We start from the raw sequence: 17105 nt of genomic DNA on the forward strand, positions 1-17105 counted from the left end.
CATGCTACTCCTCCCATGTAAACACAACGTAAGAACATCTTCGTTCTTATAAAATCCAACATCTTGAAAAATAATAAATAGTTAAACTTGAACTTCACTAATTTACTACTTGCATAACAATTTAACCAGGTCTGATAACTACCAGTATGTGACTTTCTCTAGAGGAATTTGAGGAGCCTGTGTACCTGTGTATGCATATTGCACCAGGACCCACAATGCATCAGGGTCTACTCCTTCCATCTTCACCTCGTCCTGCTTAGCTTCCCTAACGTCACTGGTGAACATGGCAGCAAAGTAGTCTGACACGGATGAGAGGACAAGTCTGAAAGGAAAGAGAGTTTCAGACATCAGTTAGAGAGGATGGGCAGCTGTAATGGAGGAACAGAATACTTTGACCTTGCTAACAGGACAAGTCTGGACTGGCAGGGAAAAGATGCTGCCAGGAAATGAGACAATATTATCCTGAAAGTATAACACAGAGTAGACACACATGCAAGTCACACTGAAAGCATCAGTATGCTCCAAGGGTAGAGCTTGTCACATGATCGATCGGTGTCTGAAACCCCCTTCCCTGACGCCTCTCACAATTGCGTCCAACAGATCTTTCTGAAAGCAGCAATGCAACATTCACACCCACTTCACACAATGATTGGCCAACTGTGTGGAGGTGAGAAAGGAAGCAGAGTTTGAACCTCTCTCTCAAGCTTTTCCAAAACTATTTCTGTCACTTTCCTTGTGAACAAACAAGTGCAACACTATGAAGTCCTTTGAAGGCTGTAGAGCACATTGAAACGATCATCATGTCTGCTTTTCACTCTGCCTTTGAAGGCTACTGGTCTGCAAATTTCCACTGTCATACACAAAAAACAACAGCCAAAAAAGTATATAGTATGGCGATGGAAACTACTATGTCTAATGTGTTCCAATGCAGACCTGCTGGTATGCAGAAGCTGAATTGAGAATCATGTGTATATTCTTCAGTTGCATAACTGACAATCAAAACAGATATCTTTTTGCTGCTATGACCTAGTCACCAGCATCTGCAAGAGTGTAATACCAACAGGGGATAGTAGGCTCATGAGGTGGGACTGGGGCATTATGAGTCTTTTGAACTGGAAAGTATTAGGTCAAGAGTCAGAATTAGCTAAAGCTAAATCTAAAATAAGTAATCAGGGACACATTGACATTTTCCACTCATTTACACAAGACTGATTAAAGACCTGAATATTTATTTGTTTCTCATCTGACTGCTATATTCCATTAATCTACTCATTGCTTGATCAGTTTAGATTTAAACCCCTTTCAGACCCGTTGCGTTAATCTGATGGCAATTTAACAAGTGGGTCTCATGTCTGAATGTATACCCTGATTACTTTTACACTTTCAACATAGCACAAGTCTGAATTGAATGCCTTTTATTGTTCCAAATGGCTACAGGAGGACAACCAAGTGGGCTGAAAAACAGTAAATAAATGGACCATAATTATTACTGTGGTAGAGGGGAAAAAATCCTCAATGTATGCACTCCAGACATAATAAAAATCACTCATTAGTGCGTGTAATATTAAATATTAAATTGCCTGATTTCCCGTCCAAATGGGACCCATCTTGGAGGCTATACTCCGCACTCCGAATAGATGTTGTTAGACATGGAGCAAAACTGTGTAAACAAAAGCCAGGCATGGGCCTGAGGCTTCTCCAGATGTCTGTGCATAGTGAGCATATTGAGGATAAAGAGCTTGACGTCCTCAGACATTTAAATCCTGATAGTCAAGCTGCAGTGGAGCAAGTTTTCCCTCAATAGAAGCATGTTTTTAATATTGAACACAGATTTTAATGACTTGTGACACAAGGGAGACTTACCTAAACTCAGTTCTTTGTTTAGGGTTATTTATCTTTGAAATCAATGCCGCATTAGAAGATCTCTGAAAAATGTGGAATTAAACTGATATTTGGAAAAGATGGTGGAAGAAGTGGCACAGTGTACACAGAGATGCCATAAGGGACGGAAGCTTTTCTCACATTCACACACTTTAACAAGACGGTAACACATCTCCTGGCATAACATAGTGATATTCTCTGAAAAGTCATAGATTTTACAATGCAAACAAATGAGAAAAAAATAACAGAAGGCCACGCTACTCGAAGGTCAGCACTGTACTATAATTCCACTTACAGTCTTTGTTTCCTCATTTCATGCTGTAACATTCTACACATGTGTTTGTGTCAACCCTGTTAAAAAAGGCATTTTTCAATTCTTTATTTACACATGGCTTCATCTTTTTTATACAAATGTGTCCACACAAAACAATTTAAAAGCAGACACAATCCCAGCCAGATCAAGTCCTGGCATGCTTTAGAAAAGACATGCCAATCAATCCATGCAGTCAGAGAGGAGATTATTCAGAATGCGTGTATCAATCACAGCTGCTGGGCTCATGGACGAGAGGGAAAGAAACAGAAAGAGAAAAAGAGAGGAATATGCTTAATGAAATGTCAATATAAAACTTAGAGGCGAGAGAGTCTGAGAAAAAGATAAATGGCATAATGGAGAGCAAGCCAGATGAAGGACAGAAAGGAATTATCCTAAGGACACTGACAAAAATGTTAATTAATTCCCTACTGCAACAATCCATGACCCTTTCATGCTACTGTGATTAAACAGTACCAGGAAGTACTCGTTATTTAACATTTCACAAACAGTAGTTCCGCTCTTTGCTCTTGGAGATGATTTGGTCAATGAGTTTGTGAGTGTTTAATAGATGCAAAACGACAGTGACATATATAGTAGTCTCAAGATCACTGCAGGGTTCTGTCCTTTTAATATCCTGATCAGAAATGTGGTTGACGATAAGTAAGTGAATCGTGATAAAGCTCACGTTTGAGCTCTGTTTGACAGACATATGAATACATCTCCACTGGTTAAAAATGACTTTGTGTGTGTGCACAATTTGCTGCTGATTTTCTGCTTGCATTGTTGTCTGTGTGTCCTTGTGTGTGTTTTTGACTTTATGGTTGACACGACACGACTGTGTGTTATGCACATGTATATAATTTCATTACTGTGTGTGACACTGGGACCTTGACAGATAGCCTGAAGCAGAGAAGAGCAGTGCAAGTGTGTGTTTTACAGATAAAGATGTCAAAATACACTCTAGTCAGCAGGAAGTTGTTCTGCCAAGTATTCCAGTCGGGTACCTCTTTCTTATCTCTCTCTCTCTCTGACACACACACGCACACACACACACACACACACACACACACACACATCATTTTCACTCCTTAATTTTTCATGTGGATCTCTGTCTGACTTGCAGTGATCGACACAGACTATATACAGCACTGGGTTATTTACACACAAATGCACCTTGCTGAAAACAGAGACATGGCAGGCAGTGTGTCACATTGTAATGGAAAGAGCACCGAGTAGACAAAATGCCAGAGTGAAAAGAGCAGGAAACAGACGAGTTGGACTCAGGAAAGGAGGCAAGAGCTGGAAAATGAACACCGTGTGTCTGTTTGTGTTCGAATGTGGATGGACTGCTTGGTGCAGAGATACAGTAATGGAAAAACAGAGAGGGGAAAACAACAGCAGGGCTGGTAGGAGAGACTTACTCAACCACCGGTATAAAAAATCTTCTCTACACATACTCACATGAAGGTATAGGAGACATACATTTTTTCAGTCGGTTGCTCACCACTTTTGCCTGAAATATTTCAACCATTGGATGAATTTCCATACAATTTAGTACAGACACACGCAAGACAAAGTTTAGACACCATGGATAGTCATAATAGAAGACATTCATAGTTCCCAGATGATGAATCCTACTGACTTTAGTGATCCCCTAACTGATCCCCCTCACCACAAGGTTTGCATTTGTGGTTTTGGATGGATTACCATGAAATTTGTCCAAAATTTTTAATTTGTCCAGCACTTTGTGACCACATTCCTGCAAAACTCATGAAATTTTCCTCAGCTGTGCTTTTTGTTTAGTGCTTGCATGCAAATGTATACCTAACATTAAGCTCAAAGCTAAGTGTAGCCTCACAGAGAGTATAACACTATCAGTCTTATTGTCTGTACTAAAAACAGACAAGAACCATATCATGCACATATTGGGCCCCCGATGCATATCTAATGATATATAATAATATCTCACTAAAAGTTTCTGAATTAAAGGTATTCTTCAATATTAAGGTAGCACTCTTACAGAAGTGTCTATATGGGGGTACAAAAATAGATTTGCAAGGTAATGTATTTCTGTAGGGTACAGCCCCAGAAAAAAAGTAGAACTGTAGAAAGCAAGTATACAGAAGAGCTTAGGTTTTGCTCAAAGTGTGGCACTTGCAACATACTCCACAAGAAATATGCAGCTATATACAGTACAAGTGGCCTATTCAGCATGTGCAGTGCATTTGCCTGTGTGTACATGTAAGACACAGAGAGAGGGAGAGAAAAAAGGTGTATGTTTTGTTCCCAGAAAAGCGCTTTTATCCTACACAAACAATAAATCAATTGCAAACAAAACAACCACTTTCAAACAAAGATGTCTTACTCCCACCCCCTTGCTGGCAGACACATTCACACACACACAACTTCTGATGCTGACACACTCTTTCACATACACCATTAGGATTCTCATACAGCAGGGTCTTTTGTTTGTCACCATCTGTGCCTGGAGGACTAAATGAAATGAGGCAGAAGAGGACGGCAGTGAGAGAAAAGGAGTCTTTCTGCTGGTGGAGGACCACTCTTCAGTCTCATCCTTGTGCAGATGGACCCTGCTGCTGCACCAATGGCCACATGCCCAGAGAGCAACAGGGACAGAGCAGTGTAGTAGGGACTGTGAGGTGGGTGACAGGCACGTGTGTGTGTGTGTGTGTGTGTGTGTGTGTGTGTGTGTGAGAGAGAGAGAGAGTGAGAGATAGAGATAGATACATGATTCAGAGGCACTCAGATGACTATGTGAAGCACAAAGAGACTACAAAAATAAAAGGGACTTTTATGAGCGTGACTGTGGTTCTGCTGTGTGTGTGAAGGATTCTTTCCAAACAGTGTCCTGTGTGTGCAGTATGTGTCAACATGTGTCTGTGTGTACACAGACACATGCTCAGAGAAGAATGTGTCATCATTGCATGCAAGAGTTAATGGTAATGCTTGTGCGTGTGTGCATAGTAAAAAGTTTGATGTACATGTTGGATTTAGGGTTGCAACTAATGATTGTTTCTGTATCGATTAATCTGCCAATTGCTTTTCCAACAGTTCACAGCACAAAGATATACAATTTACAATGATATGAATCAGACAAAGGAAGCAAAGCATTTTTGCTTGAAAAGTGACCAAAAGGATTGTTAATCAAAAAAGCTGCAGATAGATTTTCTGTTGACTGATCGAAATCAGTTCATCCTTTCAGCTCTAGATGGATTTATGCACCTGTGTGTTTTGTGAGTGTGTGTATATTCCCGGGTGTGTTTGTGTTTTTGACAGTATCTTGTATATAGACAGAGTGAGTATAAGTGTGTGCGTTAACATTTATAGTGTCTCTGCTTTACAGAGTGACCAGCACGTTTTGGGCAAGAAGCGACCAAAATAAAGCTCAGTCTCAACACACAATTTTTACAATAATGTAAAAATGTCACTATAACACTGGTATTACACAGTTGTTGTTACACTGGCAAAGAACATTTATCATGTACAGTGCTATTAGTAGCTGAATAATTGAGATAATTTTTGATAAATTGATTAATGCGTTAAGTCATTTAGCAACCAGAAGCAGAAAAACACTTTACTCCATCTTTTATCTTTGTCATTTGAAGATCTATGGGTTTTGGACTGTGGGTCAGGCAAAACATGTAATCTAGACACGTAACCCTGGCTCAGGGAAATCGTCAATATTTCAAAATTTTTGACTCTTTTTGGCACCAACAACTGATCAATTAATCGATTATGAGAATAACCATTAGTTGCAGCTTTATTGACTTAAGTCTCTTCCACATCTTCTCTGCAATGTATATTTGTGTAACATTCTAGTGTCTCTTTGCTCCTACCTGTGAGCAGGTATCCGCTTGTCTCCAGCCACCAGTATGACATCACACAGCTGTCGGGACCTCAGGTAGCCCTCCATCTTGCGGAAAGTGACGTCGGCGTGGGACAGAGCGGTGAACATGCACTCCTCTGGACATGCACATGGCTCCATTGACACGCACGAGGACAGTGTGGCGCTGCTGTTAGACGTCCTGTGCCAACACAGGGACACGCAGACAAAGGCAGGTATTCACACAAAAACACACACACACACACACACACACACACACACACACACACACACACATGCACACGTACAAATAGACACAAAGAGAAGGAGACAGAGGCAGAGTGCATGTGTTGATGCTGATTCTCTATTACTCAAGACAAAGAGACAGATGTGTGGAAGTAGCTACACCAGCTGCTCTGTGTCTTCCATGTGCCATCTTTTTCTTTGTACCATTCCCTCACACGTATTCGCTCTCTCCTTCACTTTTCAACAGGGTTACTGTATGTCGCCAGAAGCAGACAAAAGCTCTTTAATGGTCCAATTACTAGGAGTAAATGGCCAGATAAATTTAGCCCACTTAAAAGAGAAGCTGCCAATTAAATAGCTGTGGGAGCTGAGCCCATAGGATATGCAGTAATTTACTCTGCTCCCTAATGGCAACCAGTTTCCTTGTATCTATACCAACAATGGGAAATGAAGCAGGATTTCGGGCCAGGATGGCTTCAGCATTCACTATCCACTGGTGGATGTGTTAAAGCCCAGGGCTGTTATGTCTTATTCTTCCAGTCTGAGCTGATGAGTTAGTGTGTTCATTTGTGTTCATCAAAGATAAGCACTGAAGTATGGCTACCCTGTGAATCATCAACCATCATAGCTCCCAAACCAGCATTTAATTTATGAGAGCAAGAGCTCAGCTTCCATTTTTAATTTAACAGCAGAAGTGGCAGGACTGGCCCTACAGCACAAAGAGATAAGAAATGAACTGATACTCCAAGGATGAATCACTTCGACTTTACTGTATCGAGAAATCACACTCTTTTAGGGATGTGGAAGCGAGTGTGTGTGGGTTTGTTGCAAACTGTCCTAAATTGCAATTTTCCACACGCATATTCTCTAAGGAATAAACAGAGAGAAAGCTAGACAGAAATTCTGGAAAGGCACTGGAAAATGTGCTCCGTGTATATAACATGATCTTAAATGTGAAGACTAAATGATTTAAAACAGGATTCTAAATCTGAAATCATTTTTGTGTATATCTGTAGTATGTCCTCTTTCTGAACCAGATCGCACTTAGACTTACACTCACCATCTTCTCTGTTGTTTGCAGGTTACTTATGTTGTCATTCTGTTCTCTAGAATAGATCCGACCTCTTTGTGTATTGTGGAATTTTTCCGTAGCCGATTAACTGATTTTAAAGCAAGTATAATCATTATTTGTATGCCAATGATCACATGATTACATTAACCCACAGAGAATTAACACCAGCCTCAGCGCTTCGTCTCAGCTCTATGGAGCATTCAAGCGTCTTTAAGGTCATTGTTTTTATTTTCTGTTCCACAACTTCACTGTTTTGGTTCACTCTCATCTGTATCTTTTTTGTTGTTTCAGGCATTAAACCTTCTGATAAATATACTGTACACTACCTGCTCAGCACCAAATGGTAGACAGACAAGGCTGACAACTAGCTAATGAACGCAAGGGAGCATTTAGAAGCTAAACAACCTGATATTTCTTTCAACAGTTGGCAAAGACCAAAAACAGCTAAAAGAGAGTCAATATTAGACAAACACGCATGAGACAGCCATGCAGAAATACGACCCCAAATATATGCTAATGTTGATCCATGTCTACTCTATGCTAATGAATTCACTATATCAGCTTCAAAGGTAATAAAATGTCAGTGTTGTTTACACACTCTTTCCGCTGCCCACAAATAGCCAAAAAAAAAAAAAAAACAGATGTAGGTTTAAAACACTCAAAGGAAAATGTGCGATTTTGGGCTTTAGAAATAAAAAGTGACATTAATAGGTTGAACTTAAAAATAATGTCAGACGCGATTGGAAAAGTTTTATGAATGGTGTAAGTGGCGTTCACAGGATGTGTTTTCATGCACACATTCAGGTTTTTGTGTGTGCTGATGCTGATGTGTCATCTTCCCTCTGCCTCTGTCCTCTACACCTCTATATCTGCCTTCCGTCCTAACTTATATATCTTCAGCTAATCCATCACTCCCTTCATTCCACCTCATCCTATCATCCCAACATCAATCTTTGCCTCAGTTTTCACTCTTCCCTATCCCACTCCAACCCTCCAAGAAGGCTTTTTGGCTAGCTTTCCTGTCCGCTTGTGTGAGCGTGCATGCATGTGTGCGTGCAAGTGCGTATGTAGACGAATGGTGTGGCTAAATACTGCCAGAGGAGATGGCTTTGAAGTGGGGGAACGCTGCCTTCCAGTCCTCTTAATTGAGCCCGGCAGGCACTCAACATGGACAGAGAGAGAAACAGAGAGAGAGGTGGAGAGAGAGGAGAAAGAGAGAGTGTGTCTGGAGCAAATCAACACCATGCAGCCAGATTTTTTAAACCCCTGCACCAGGCAAGGACACTCACACAACTGCCATTCAGTGTCTCTCTCCCTGCCTCTCTCTCTCTCTTACACACACATTTGCACACAGGCACACTCCCTTGTGATTACCTATCTAGCCTGATTAGCCTGTAGGCTAATAGCTAATGCAAATGAAACTTATTTCTGTTAGCTGACATACGACTGGATCATAGAGCCATGATGCCTGCCTGGTCACATGTTACAGCCTCCGTGACACACATACAAACGCTTTTGTTTCCCCAACACATTAGCAGGGGAAAAAAGAAAGGGCAAATGAATGGACAAGGGTGGGCAGACATGAACACGGGACAGAAGGGGAGAGAGAGAGTAAGGGAGGCACACCAGGATTAAAGGGGGGAAGCTGGGTGGGGTGAAAAAGTAAAAAGGGAGAGGAGGAGATCAGTGGAGTCTAGGCGAGCCTTCAGCCACTCTGGGATTCTGTACGCGTCCCTTCCCATGATCCCATTTGGGATTCTGCCACTCGTGTTCTTGGAGTATCATACTGTACCCAGGAGCTCTCAGAGGAGGGGATGTATGGCGTATAGAAAGACTCAAATCACAAAACATACATGCATGAGGCTGCACATGTATGTCGCAGAAACTAATATCTGTGCTGATATGAAAACTATAACGTGTGCAACGACATGGCTAAATCAAAGCACATGTGTACTCAAAATCTGCTCAGATTCATAGATTCTTTGTCTATGATAATGAAGTGGTGTGTGTGTATGTCTGCATTTACTATTAAACAGAAGTAATTTCCTGTGTGGGAGCTGCCAGACTCCTATCATCACTGTAGAAATGACATCGAGCCTTGCATAATAATAGACAGCTATTTTTAAAACCATAATTCTCTCCTTCTTTCCCTCTCTTACATAAAATCATACACATTTGCGGCAAAAACAAATGGGATGTAGAATGAATAAAATCGATTTTAAGAATTACACCCACATCTGCGCCCACTGAGAGCTGTTTTAGAAGTGTGAGAGTGCATGTGTGTGTCAACTGAATCATTTATTTTTTCTGATGTGTGTCTTGGGAACATCGAGTGTAATGGGAGGCTTTCAGATGCATCATTATGCCAGCATAGTAAACGCACACATCAACACGCACACACACACGCTGTCTGTATTTCTCCCTTTACTTCATCACATTACTGCTGCATCATAATAAAAACATAAATCTGGGAGCCTGTGCAGATGCGCTCAAAGAGGACTTATGATGCCCTAATTGCTTTGTTTCACTGTCTCCATGGCAACTATTAATTAAATTCCTTGTCACACCAATGCAACACACTCCATCATGCATGTGCACACAAACATGCAGGGTGTTGAGGATTGTGAGTTATAGCTGGAGCATCAGTCACTGAAAACAAAACAATATAAATGTCAAGTGCAATATGTAGCTACATGCGGAGCTCAGCCCTGGAGTCATATTGCTAATTTGACTCTGAAAATCCCATATTCAGAGGAGTGTGAATTTTTACGTCTGTGTGTCTTGGTTGAGCCTGGTTGGTGAAGCCTCATTAGGTGGTGGAGGGGAGAAATCAGTGGACCACATGCTGTCCCAAAGGTACTCAGCCATCATTTTCTCTCTCCCTCTTTCTGTCTATCTGCATGTAATGAGTGGCCCTCTACTACTGCATACTGTCTGAGCAGTATCTTGCTTTGTAAATACCCCATCTACTTTTTCTATAGATTCAGTGGGAGCACACTGAGTTTCCAGTGTTCTGGTAATGATGAGTACAATAACCTTGAGGTCACACAATTCGAGTTACCTGGAAGACGGTGGTTAAAGCTGATAAAGCAGAATGATTCATCGTTTGCTTTCCTGTGACTGTAAAAGCTGACTCAACGAGCGAAGGAGCTCTTCACTTGCTCTAACTTTTTAGGAGTGTGTGTATTTTGTGAATTGCCCTGTTAAGTTTAGTGTCTGTCCCAAAACAGACATAAACTCGAGCCTCCTCCTACCTGCAGGAGCTGGAGTCTGTTTCCGGGTGGATATTCTCCTCGGTGCCCGACGCTCCCGGTGCCGCCGCCACCTCCTCCTCAACCCCGACATGAGCGGAGGGCTCGGTTACCAGCTGGGGCACCGGAGCCTCGCCGGGGGGCTCCATGCTCGTCACCGGCCGAGAGCGACGGAGAGGCGGCGGGGAGACCCACGACAGCGCCGCGGCGGAGCTCCTGCACTCTGGCTGGCTGAAGGAGCGGGGACAGGAGCTCCCCGTTGCTCCAACCGCCGCTCCCCCCGCACCGCCCCGACTCCCCGCCGGATCAGCAAACTTTCTGTTGCTGCCGCTGCCGTTACACAGGTTAGACCCAGCGCTGCCGCTGGCCACCAGACCGCCGTGACCCCCCGAGCTGGGGTTTACGCCGGCTGAAGTCGAGTTGCTACAGCCGCTAACTGAAGGTCCGTCCCCGGAGCTGCCGCCCGTTCTCCTCCCAGCGAAGTAGTCTCCCAGCGGCGGGGAGTGAGGCGGAGGGACCGCGGGGTGACCGAACCACCTCCATCGGATCCTGAGGATCTGCTTCACATCGAACTCCTTCCGCGAGGAAGAGCCCGAGCCGCTACTCGACATTCCAGGGCTCGGCACGAGGAAATGGCGGGGGAGAGCCCGTGCCGCTCTGCCGTTAAAGCTGTTCGCTGTGCTGCACGCGCGTCTCTCCTGACAACCGCACGCTCGTTAACCGCGACTGAAGCTATTGAGCGGAATATAGCGAAGTATATGAACAGAGAGGGAGTGAGAGAGAGAGACACAGATAGAGAGAGGGAGAGAGAGAGAGAGAGAGGGAGGTCTACACAGAGTTTTAACATCAGTGCCAAAGCCTTTTCATGCACAAACCAAACCACAAGCATTTGCCACAAGGACAAATTAATGTCACATGTCTGCCAAATAATGCAATGCAGGCCACAGGCATGCTGTAGCAGAGAGGAATGATCATTATTGTTATTATCATCATCATCATCATCATTCAGCTTGCCAGACAATCAATCTATAGGCCTAATACCTGTCAATTTGTTTGGCCCCAGTATACAGCCTGCAGGGGAAGAGATTTCTTTTTTTTGTGTAACAGACTGCAGCCGAAACAATAAATCTATATATGCATCCATCCATCCATTTTCTTCCGCTTAACCAGGGCCGGGTCGCGGGGGCAGCAGTCTAAGCAGGGATGCCCAGTCTTCCCTAAATCTATATAGTGTAAGATATTTATCACGTAAAACAAAGGAGCAAATTCTCACACTTGAGAATGGAACATGCTCCGCGTGATCAACTGATCGACTATCAAAATGATTACAGATTAATTTGATTTTAATTCAAATCAATTAATGCAAACAATCTCTACTTCCAGCTTCTCCAGTGGGAAGGTTTGTTGCTTCTTACTGGTTCATACCATTGCAAATTGAGTATCTAAGGATTTTGTATTGTTTGGATCGTTGGCGGGGCAAAACAAGACAGTGAAGGTGTCACCTTGCACGCTTAATCAAGAATCAGATAAATATAAAATTAAATAAATAAATACACAAGTCCTAGTGTATTACTCACATAGAGGGAATATAAATTGTTCTTACAGAGTACATTCTCATTAGGTTAACCTTTACATTTTGGGGTTATGACAAGTTTTTTGCTTAGTGTCCGGGTTGGTGAGGAGACATTTTCCATGGAATAAATATGATCATGTGAGGTATTTTCTTACATGTGAAGGAGACATGAAGAAGTTGTCTATGATTAGCACTGACAATGATGTGCTGCAGTTGTAGCACAGTCCACAACCCCTGAATGAGATAGCTGCTGTGTGGTGACAAACAACCAGTTCAGCAGCTAAGCCAGTAGCACAGTACACAGCCACAGCAGTGAAAGGTAACCACCGGGCCAGGTTGCCTTTTTAGACTGAGGTACCATCCTTACTGCTGTTCTGATAGTGTTTATATGATTGTGGCATATAACAGAGTTGATAAATGTATTTATTAGACCAAAAAAGAGGTGAGCTTCTGAAACGTAGCCAACTTGCCGCTCACACACATCTCCCAGCTGGAGCTATGGGGCAGTGAGTCAGCCAGCAGTCGCCGGGCAGTGCATGTGCTTGTTTCTCTAGTGTTACCAACACCAGCGTTAAGACGAGAAATGGTACTAGAATCCCAAGTTTCCTCATTTACTGACTTCCTGTATAAAGTGTCATGCTGCCAGGCGTGCTCAGATTATACAACAATTATATATAAAGAGTGTTTTTACCTCACAAAAATTAAAACAGCTATTTATATTATACTATTTATATTATTGTATTATATATATTTTTAATTAATTGGCACTTTGAGTCAATTAACTGGTGGGCCAAATCAAGCTTTATGGCAGGCCATATTTGGCCTGCGGACCTCACTTTGGGCAACTCTGGAACATACATAAATGCAATGTCCTCCTATAAAAACATGTCTTTGTGACTGTGTGTACATGCATGTATGCTAGAGAGTGTGACCAGCCTACAGCAATCATTACATGGTAATCAAAGACTCTGAAATGTAACAAGTGGACACATCCTCTTCACTGTCTTAATTTCCCTGTCTGGCTGTCTCCATTCACTCCTTTCAGCTCCTGTCTCTCTGTGAGTCTTATTGCCTCCTAGCAATCATTCTTTGTTTAGAAGCCTGGCTCCAATAAGCTGATGTGTCAATTTGTTGTTTGAGCAGATATTGAGAACAGAAAAATAGCCAGCATTACTTTGAATCAGCACAGTGGGGGACCTGAGTGTCCTTGAAAATGAAATTTCACTTGTCCCGCCCCATGTGTGCACACAAACACACACACCTCCATATTCCCAATTCCCTGTTTCTCCACAAACCATTGCTCCTTTCCACCCATCACAACACTTCCTTCCCCATCTACCTCTCCACCACCGCCCTCTCTTCCCTCCATCTGCAATGCAGCAGCTATTCATAGACAATAATGATCAGTGGGAGCAGGTCCTGTGGGAACCATCCCATCCAGGCGCCCGGAGCACCAGGCAGTCCAGCTGCAGGCCAGCCAGCCAGAGCCTTCCTCACCTTCTGCAGTAACCCCAGGACAACCACAGGATGAGCCGGAGCCACCGAGCCGGAACACAGTGTGTTCTGGATGGAGTCCCACCAACAGGATGGGAGGGATGCTTTAGGAGCCCCAGTCTAGTGAAAATCAATAAGTCAAACAGCCGAGGTCAGTTTTGTGAATTACACAGACGGGAGATGTGTTACTCATAAATTGGCCGCACAGACTATAACAGCCAGGCCCGCAGACTCATTTTTTCCATAAATAAATGACTGAACAGAGCACAGAAATACAGCTGATTTAACTTGTACCACTTTTGTTTGCCAGATTCTGAGAAACACATTGCTTTTCCTTTCAGGACCACCCCGCTGCTCTATCTGATCAATACTACAAAGTCAATATACACACACACACACAAGCCGAGTCTGCAAGGAGGCATGAAAACAAGCAGAAGCAGAATCATTAAGGCAAAGAAAATAACAAAGGGTCAGAGCAGAGGAACAAGATGTCACGGTGAACCAGACTGGATACACATCTCACTGTCGTTTGAGATGATTTGGATATTTTGGTTAAAGCGCCAACCAAATAGCTAATAGCTTGTTTTGTCACATCCTACCTCCTCCAAGCCTTAAAGTGCCTGCAGAAGCTCTATGATTGAAAGCTTATGAATTTATTAAACAGGCTGCACAGGCTCTCATGTGAGGCAGTTCTCCTTCTTGGTCAAAACTCATATTCAATTATGCATTTGTGCACCTGCCTTGAATATTGTTTGACTCTCTTAATTCTACCCGAACCATGAACTTAATCAGGAGACGTGTTTGGCCCTGTTGACATAGTTGTAGTAGTAAGAATGGTTACACGTCTACATCAGCCGGTGATTTGGGAAAAGAGAATCTATTTCACATGCTGTTTCGTGCTGTTTGAGTTTAAAAGCCCCACTATTAAAGGGTTATTGTGTTACTTCATAATGCTACCTTTTAAATATCCAGTCAGTTTTTCTCCCTCCTACAGAGCTCTAAAAGAAAGCCAGAGAGAGAGTAAACCAATGCATTTCTGCAACACTCACGATGGAAATGCCGTCCTGTTACTGGGGGAGGCTGGGAATGGGGCTCTGAGGGCAAATGAAGCTGAGGAATGACGGGCCATTCAGCTCCGGCCTCCTTCAGTTGCATCTAATCATTGGTCACTTGGCAGGAGCCTCCTTGAGCCGCCTACTGTTATTGGTCTCCTGGCTGTGGTAGTCCAAGGCTATCACTCAAAACTCTCTGGCACAGCTTTACAGCTCTACGGCGCTCTGGACACACACACACACACACACACACGCAAACATAAACACAGACACACCCGTGATAAAATGACACCATGAAATCCCATTCACACACTCTTCACACTCCATAATCATCCTGTTTATGTGCATTCACACATGCAAGCATGCGTGCATGCAAGTGCACACATGCAAATGGCAGCATGGGATCTCATTTGCGCACACTTTGTACTCTATAAGCATTCAACTGCACACACACACACACACACACGTACACACAGTGTATACACACAAATACAAATGCAGAGCCAAATAAAAACAGGTAGCAGTCATCTGGGGAGAGCTGTCGTAAAGCATTTTATGGGGCCAGAAAGTGAAACATTATCTGTCTGGCCTGTCTGTGATGATCAGCTCATCTCTCATGACTGATGTTCATCCTCCAATGGCTTTCTTCCTCCCTCCCTCTCTCCACCTTTCTTTCTTTATTTCCTCTCTCTCCTTCCTGTCTGTCTGTTTTCGCTTCCCTACACTATGTTCAGTTTGAACCTCCCCTCCTTTCCTCCCCACCCGCACTCTCCCCTATTCCCTCCAATCTCCTCCCCAACCTCAATTTCCTGCTCCCCATCCCTGCTTTTATACTGTGACACCAAGGGATTGTGTGTATGTGTGTGTGTGTGTGTGTGTGTGTGTATGTGTATGTGTGTGTAATGGTGGGACTGTGGCTATGATTCCCTGAGGTGAAGACCTGCAGGGACGACTCTGCAGGAGCCATTGTTCTGTGTAGGCTCACAGCCATAGACGCATCATGAAACACACACATACACACACATACACACACACACACACACACAGGTCTGAAGAAACATATACCCACTATAAATTCAGCATGCATACACATAAAAATACAAGGACAGACTTTCATTCAAGTCACGGCCCATACATCACAAACACACACATGCTTACACACACTCTCACTGTCTGTTTCCGTTGTGTAATCAGAGTGTTGGTTGGTACTGTAGCTGCAGGCGAGTCCGTCCTTGAGACTCAGAGCAGGCTCAGACTGGCCAAGCAAATAATTACCTCTCCACGCTGTCACACCAGCTCCTCCCAACATATGAATGAGATGGAGGGAGAAAGAGTGTGTGTGTGTGTGTGTGAGCGCGCAATTAAGTTGATCCGGTGGCACAATATTCAATGTTATTGACTAGAAAATTTATTTCACACGAAGACTTGCAGGGCGGTTTGAGCATGTGTGTGTTTACTTGTATGTCTATTTTTGTGAGGACCAATTTCAGTTTTAGATCTTGAGAATGTGGACATCACCTCACACTGCACCTTCAAAGGGCGCTTTGGTTGAGACCTGTTATTAAGGTTGAATTAGGAATTATGTTTACAACTAAATGCCTAATCCAAATCCTTAAACTGAATTTAATGGTTAAAAGTGTACTCCACCAGATTTTCTTAATTTTCAAACTTGTAGTCTTCAGACCTAACCAATCACTAGAGGCGGTTTATGGAGCCACAAACACTTCCTCAAGACCTGCACGCCAATGTTTGTGTGTAAAATTAATGAAGATCCCCCTATTTATTTAATTTGCCTTATAATTTTTAGTTGTTATTGTTGCTATGGTTTGTACACTGTGAAGGTTGGACACCAGTATTGTTGGACTTCTAGCCCACTGTAATCAGAGAGTCTTCCCTCCCTTTCACTGTACTGTACATCTATGTTCTTTTTTTATTGTACAATGCCTTGCTGTGAAACTAATTGTCCTCCTGGGACAAAATAAAGTTGAAAGTTGCATTATATCAGTGAGGGTCCTCACAAGCACAGATGTACCAATGTGTGTGTGGCTAATCTTAATAAAATGCAGACCACCTTCAGCTGGTAATTTCCCTCTTATCCTCTATCACATCAGTTGATAGCAGAAGCGTACAGATCTATGATGGCATTCTCTGTGGTCTGTGCATATGCGTGTGCTGATGTGTGTGTGCACTGGGCTCTATCTGCATTCAGGGAGTGTGTGTTTTAGCTCCAGATGGACTGTGTTGTCCCAGTTTCCCGAGAAGTAACTAATAGGAGAGATGAAAGAATAAAAGAAACTCAACATCAGTCTATCAGCAAATTTTAGATTCCTCACTTCACCGCTCCTTCCTCAGCCTCTCTTTTTCTATTTTTTCCATCAC

At 43.0% G+C, this 17105-nt stretch overlaps 1 protein-coding gene across 4 annotated transcripts in view; it reads right to left on the reverse strand.

Annotated features, from left to right (window-relative positions):
• klhl5 (kelch-like family member 5) overlaps positions 1–17105 on the reverse strand; it is a 49221-nt gene that overhangs the window by 16243 nt on the left and 15873 nt on the right. Inside the window, exons 3-5 of one of the 4 annotated variants that reach the window (XM_041964609.1) lie at positions 10611–11339; positions 6052–6240; positions 186–322 (exon numbers count right to left, since the gene is read on the reverse strand). In XM_041964609.1, the coding sequence (XP_041820543.1) occupies positions 186–322; positions 6052–6240; positions 10611–11218 (934 nt within the window). In that variant the 5' untranslated portion in view covers positions 11219–11339. Of the gene's footprint in view, positions 1–185; positions 323–6051; positions 6241–10610; positions 11628–13677; positions 13857–17105 lie in introns of those variants that run through there. The other 3 variants (XM_041964637.1, XM_041964618.1, XM_041964627.1) reach the window with 3 other exon arrangements.

Source organism: Chelmon rostratus, chromosome 3, assembly GCF_017976325.1.
Source record: "Chelmon rostratus isolate fCheRos1 chromosome 3, fCheRos1.pri, whole genome shotgun sequence".
Lineage (NCBI taxonomy): Eukaryota > Metazoa > Chordata > Actinopteri > Chaetodontiformes > Chaetodontidae > Chelmon > Chelmon rostratus.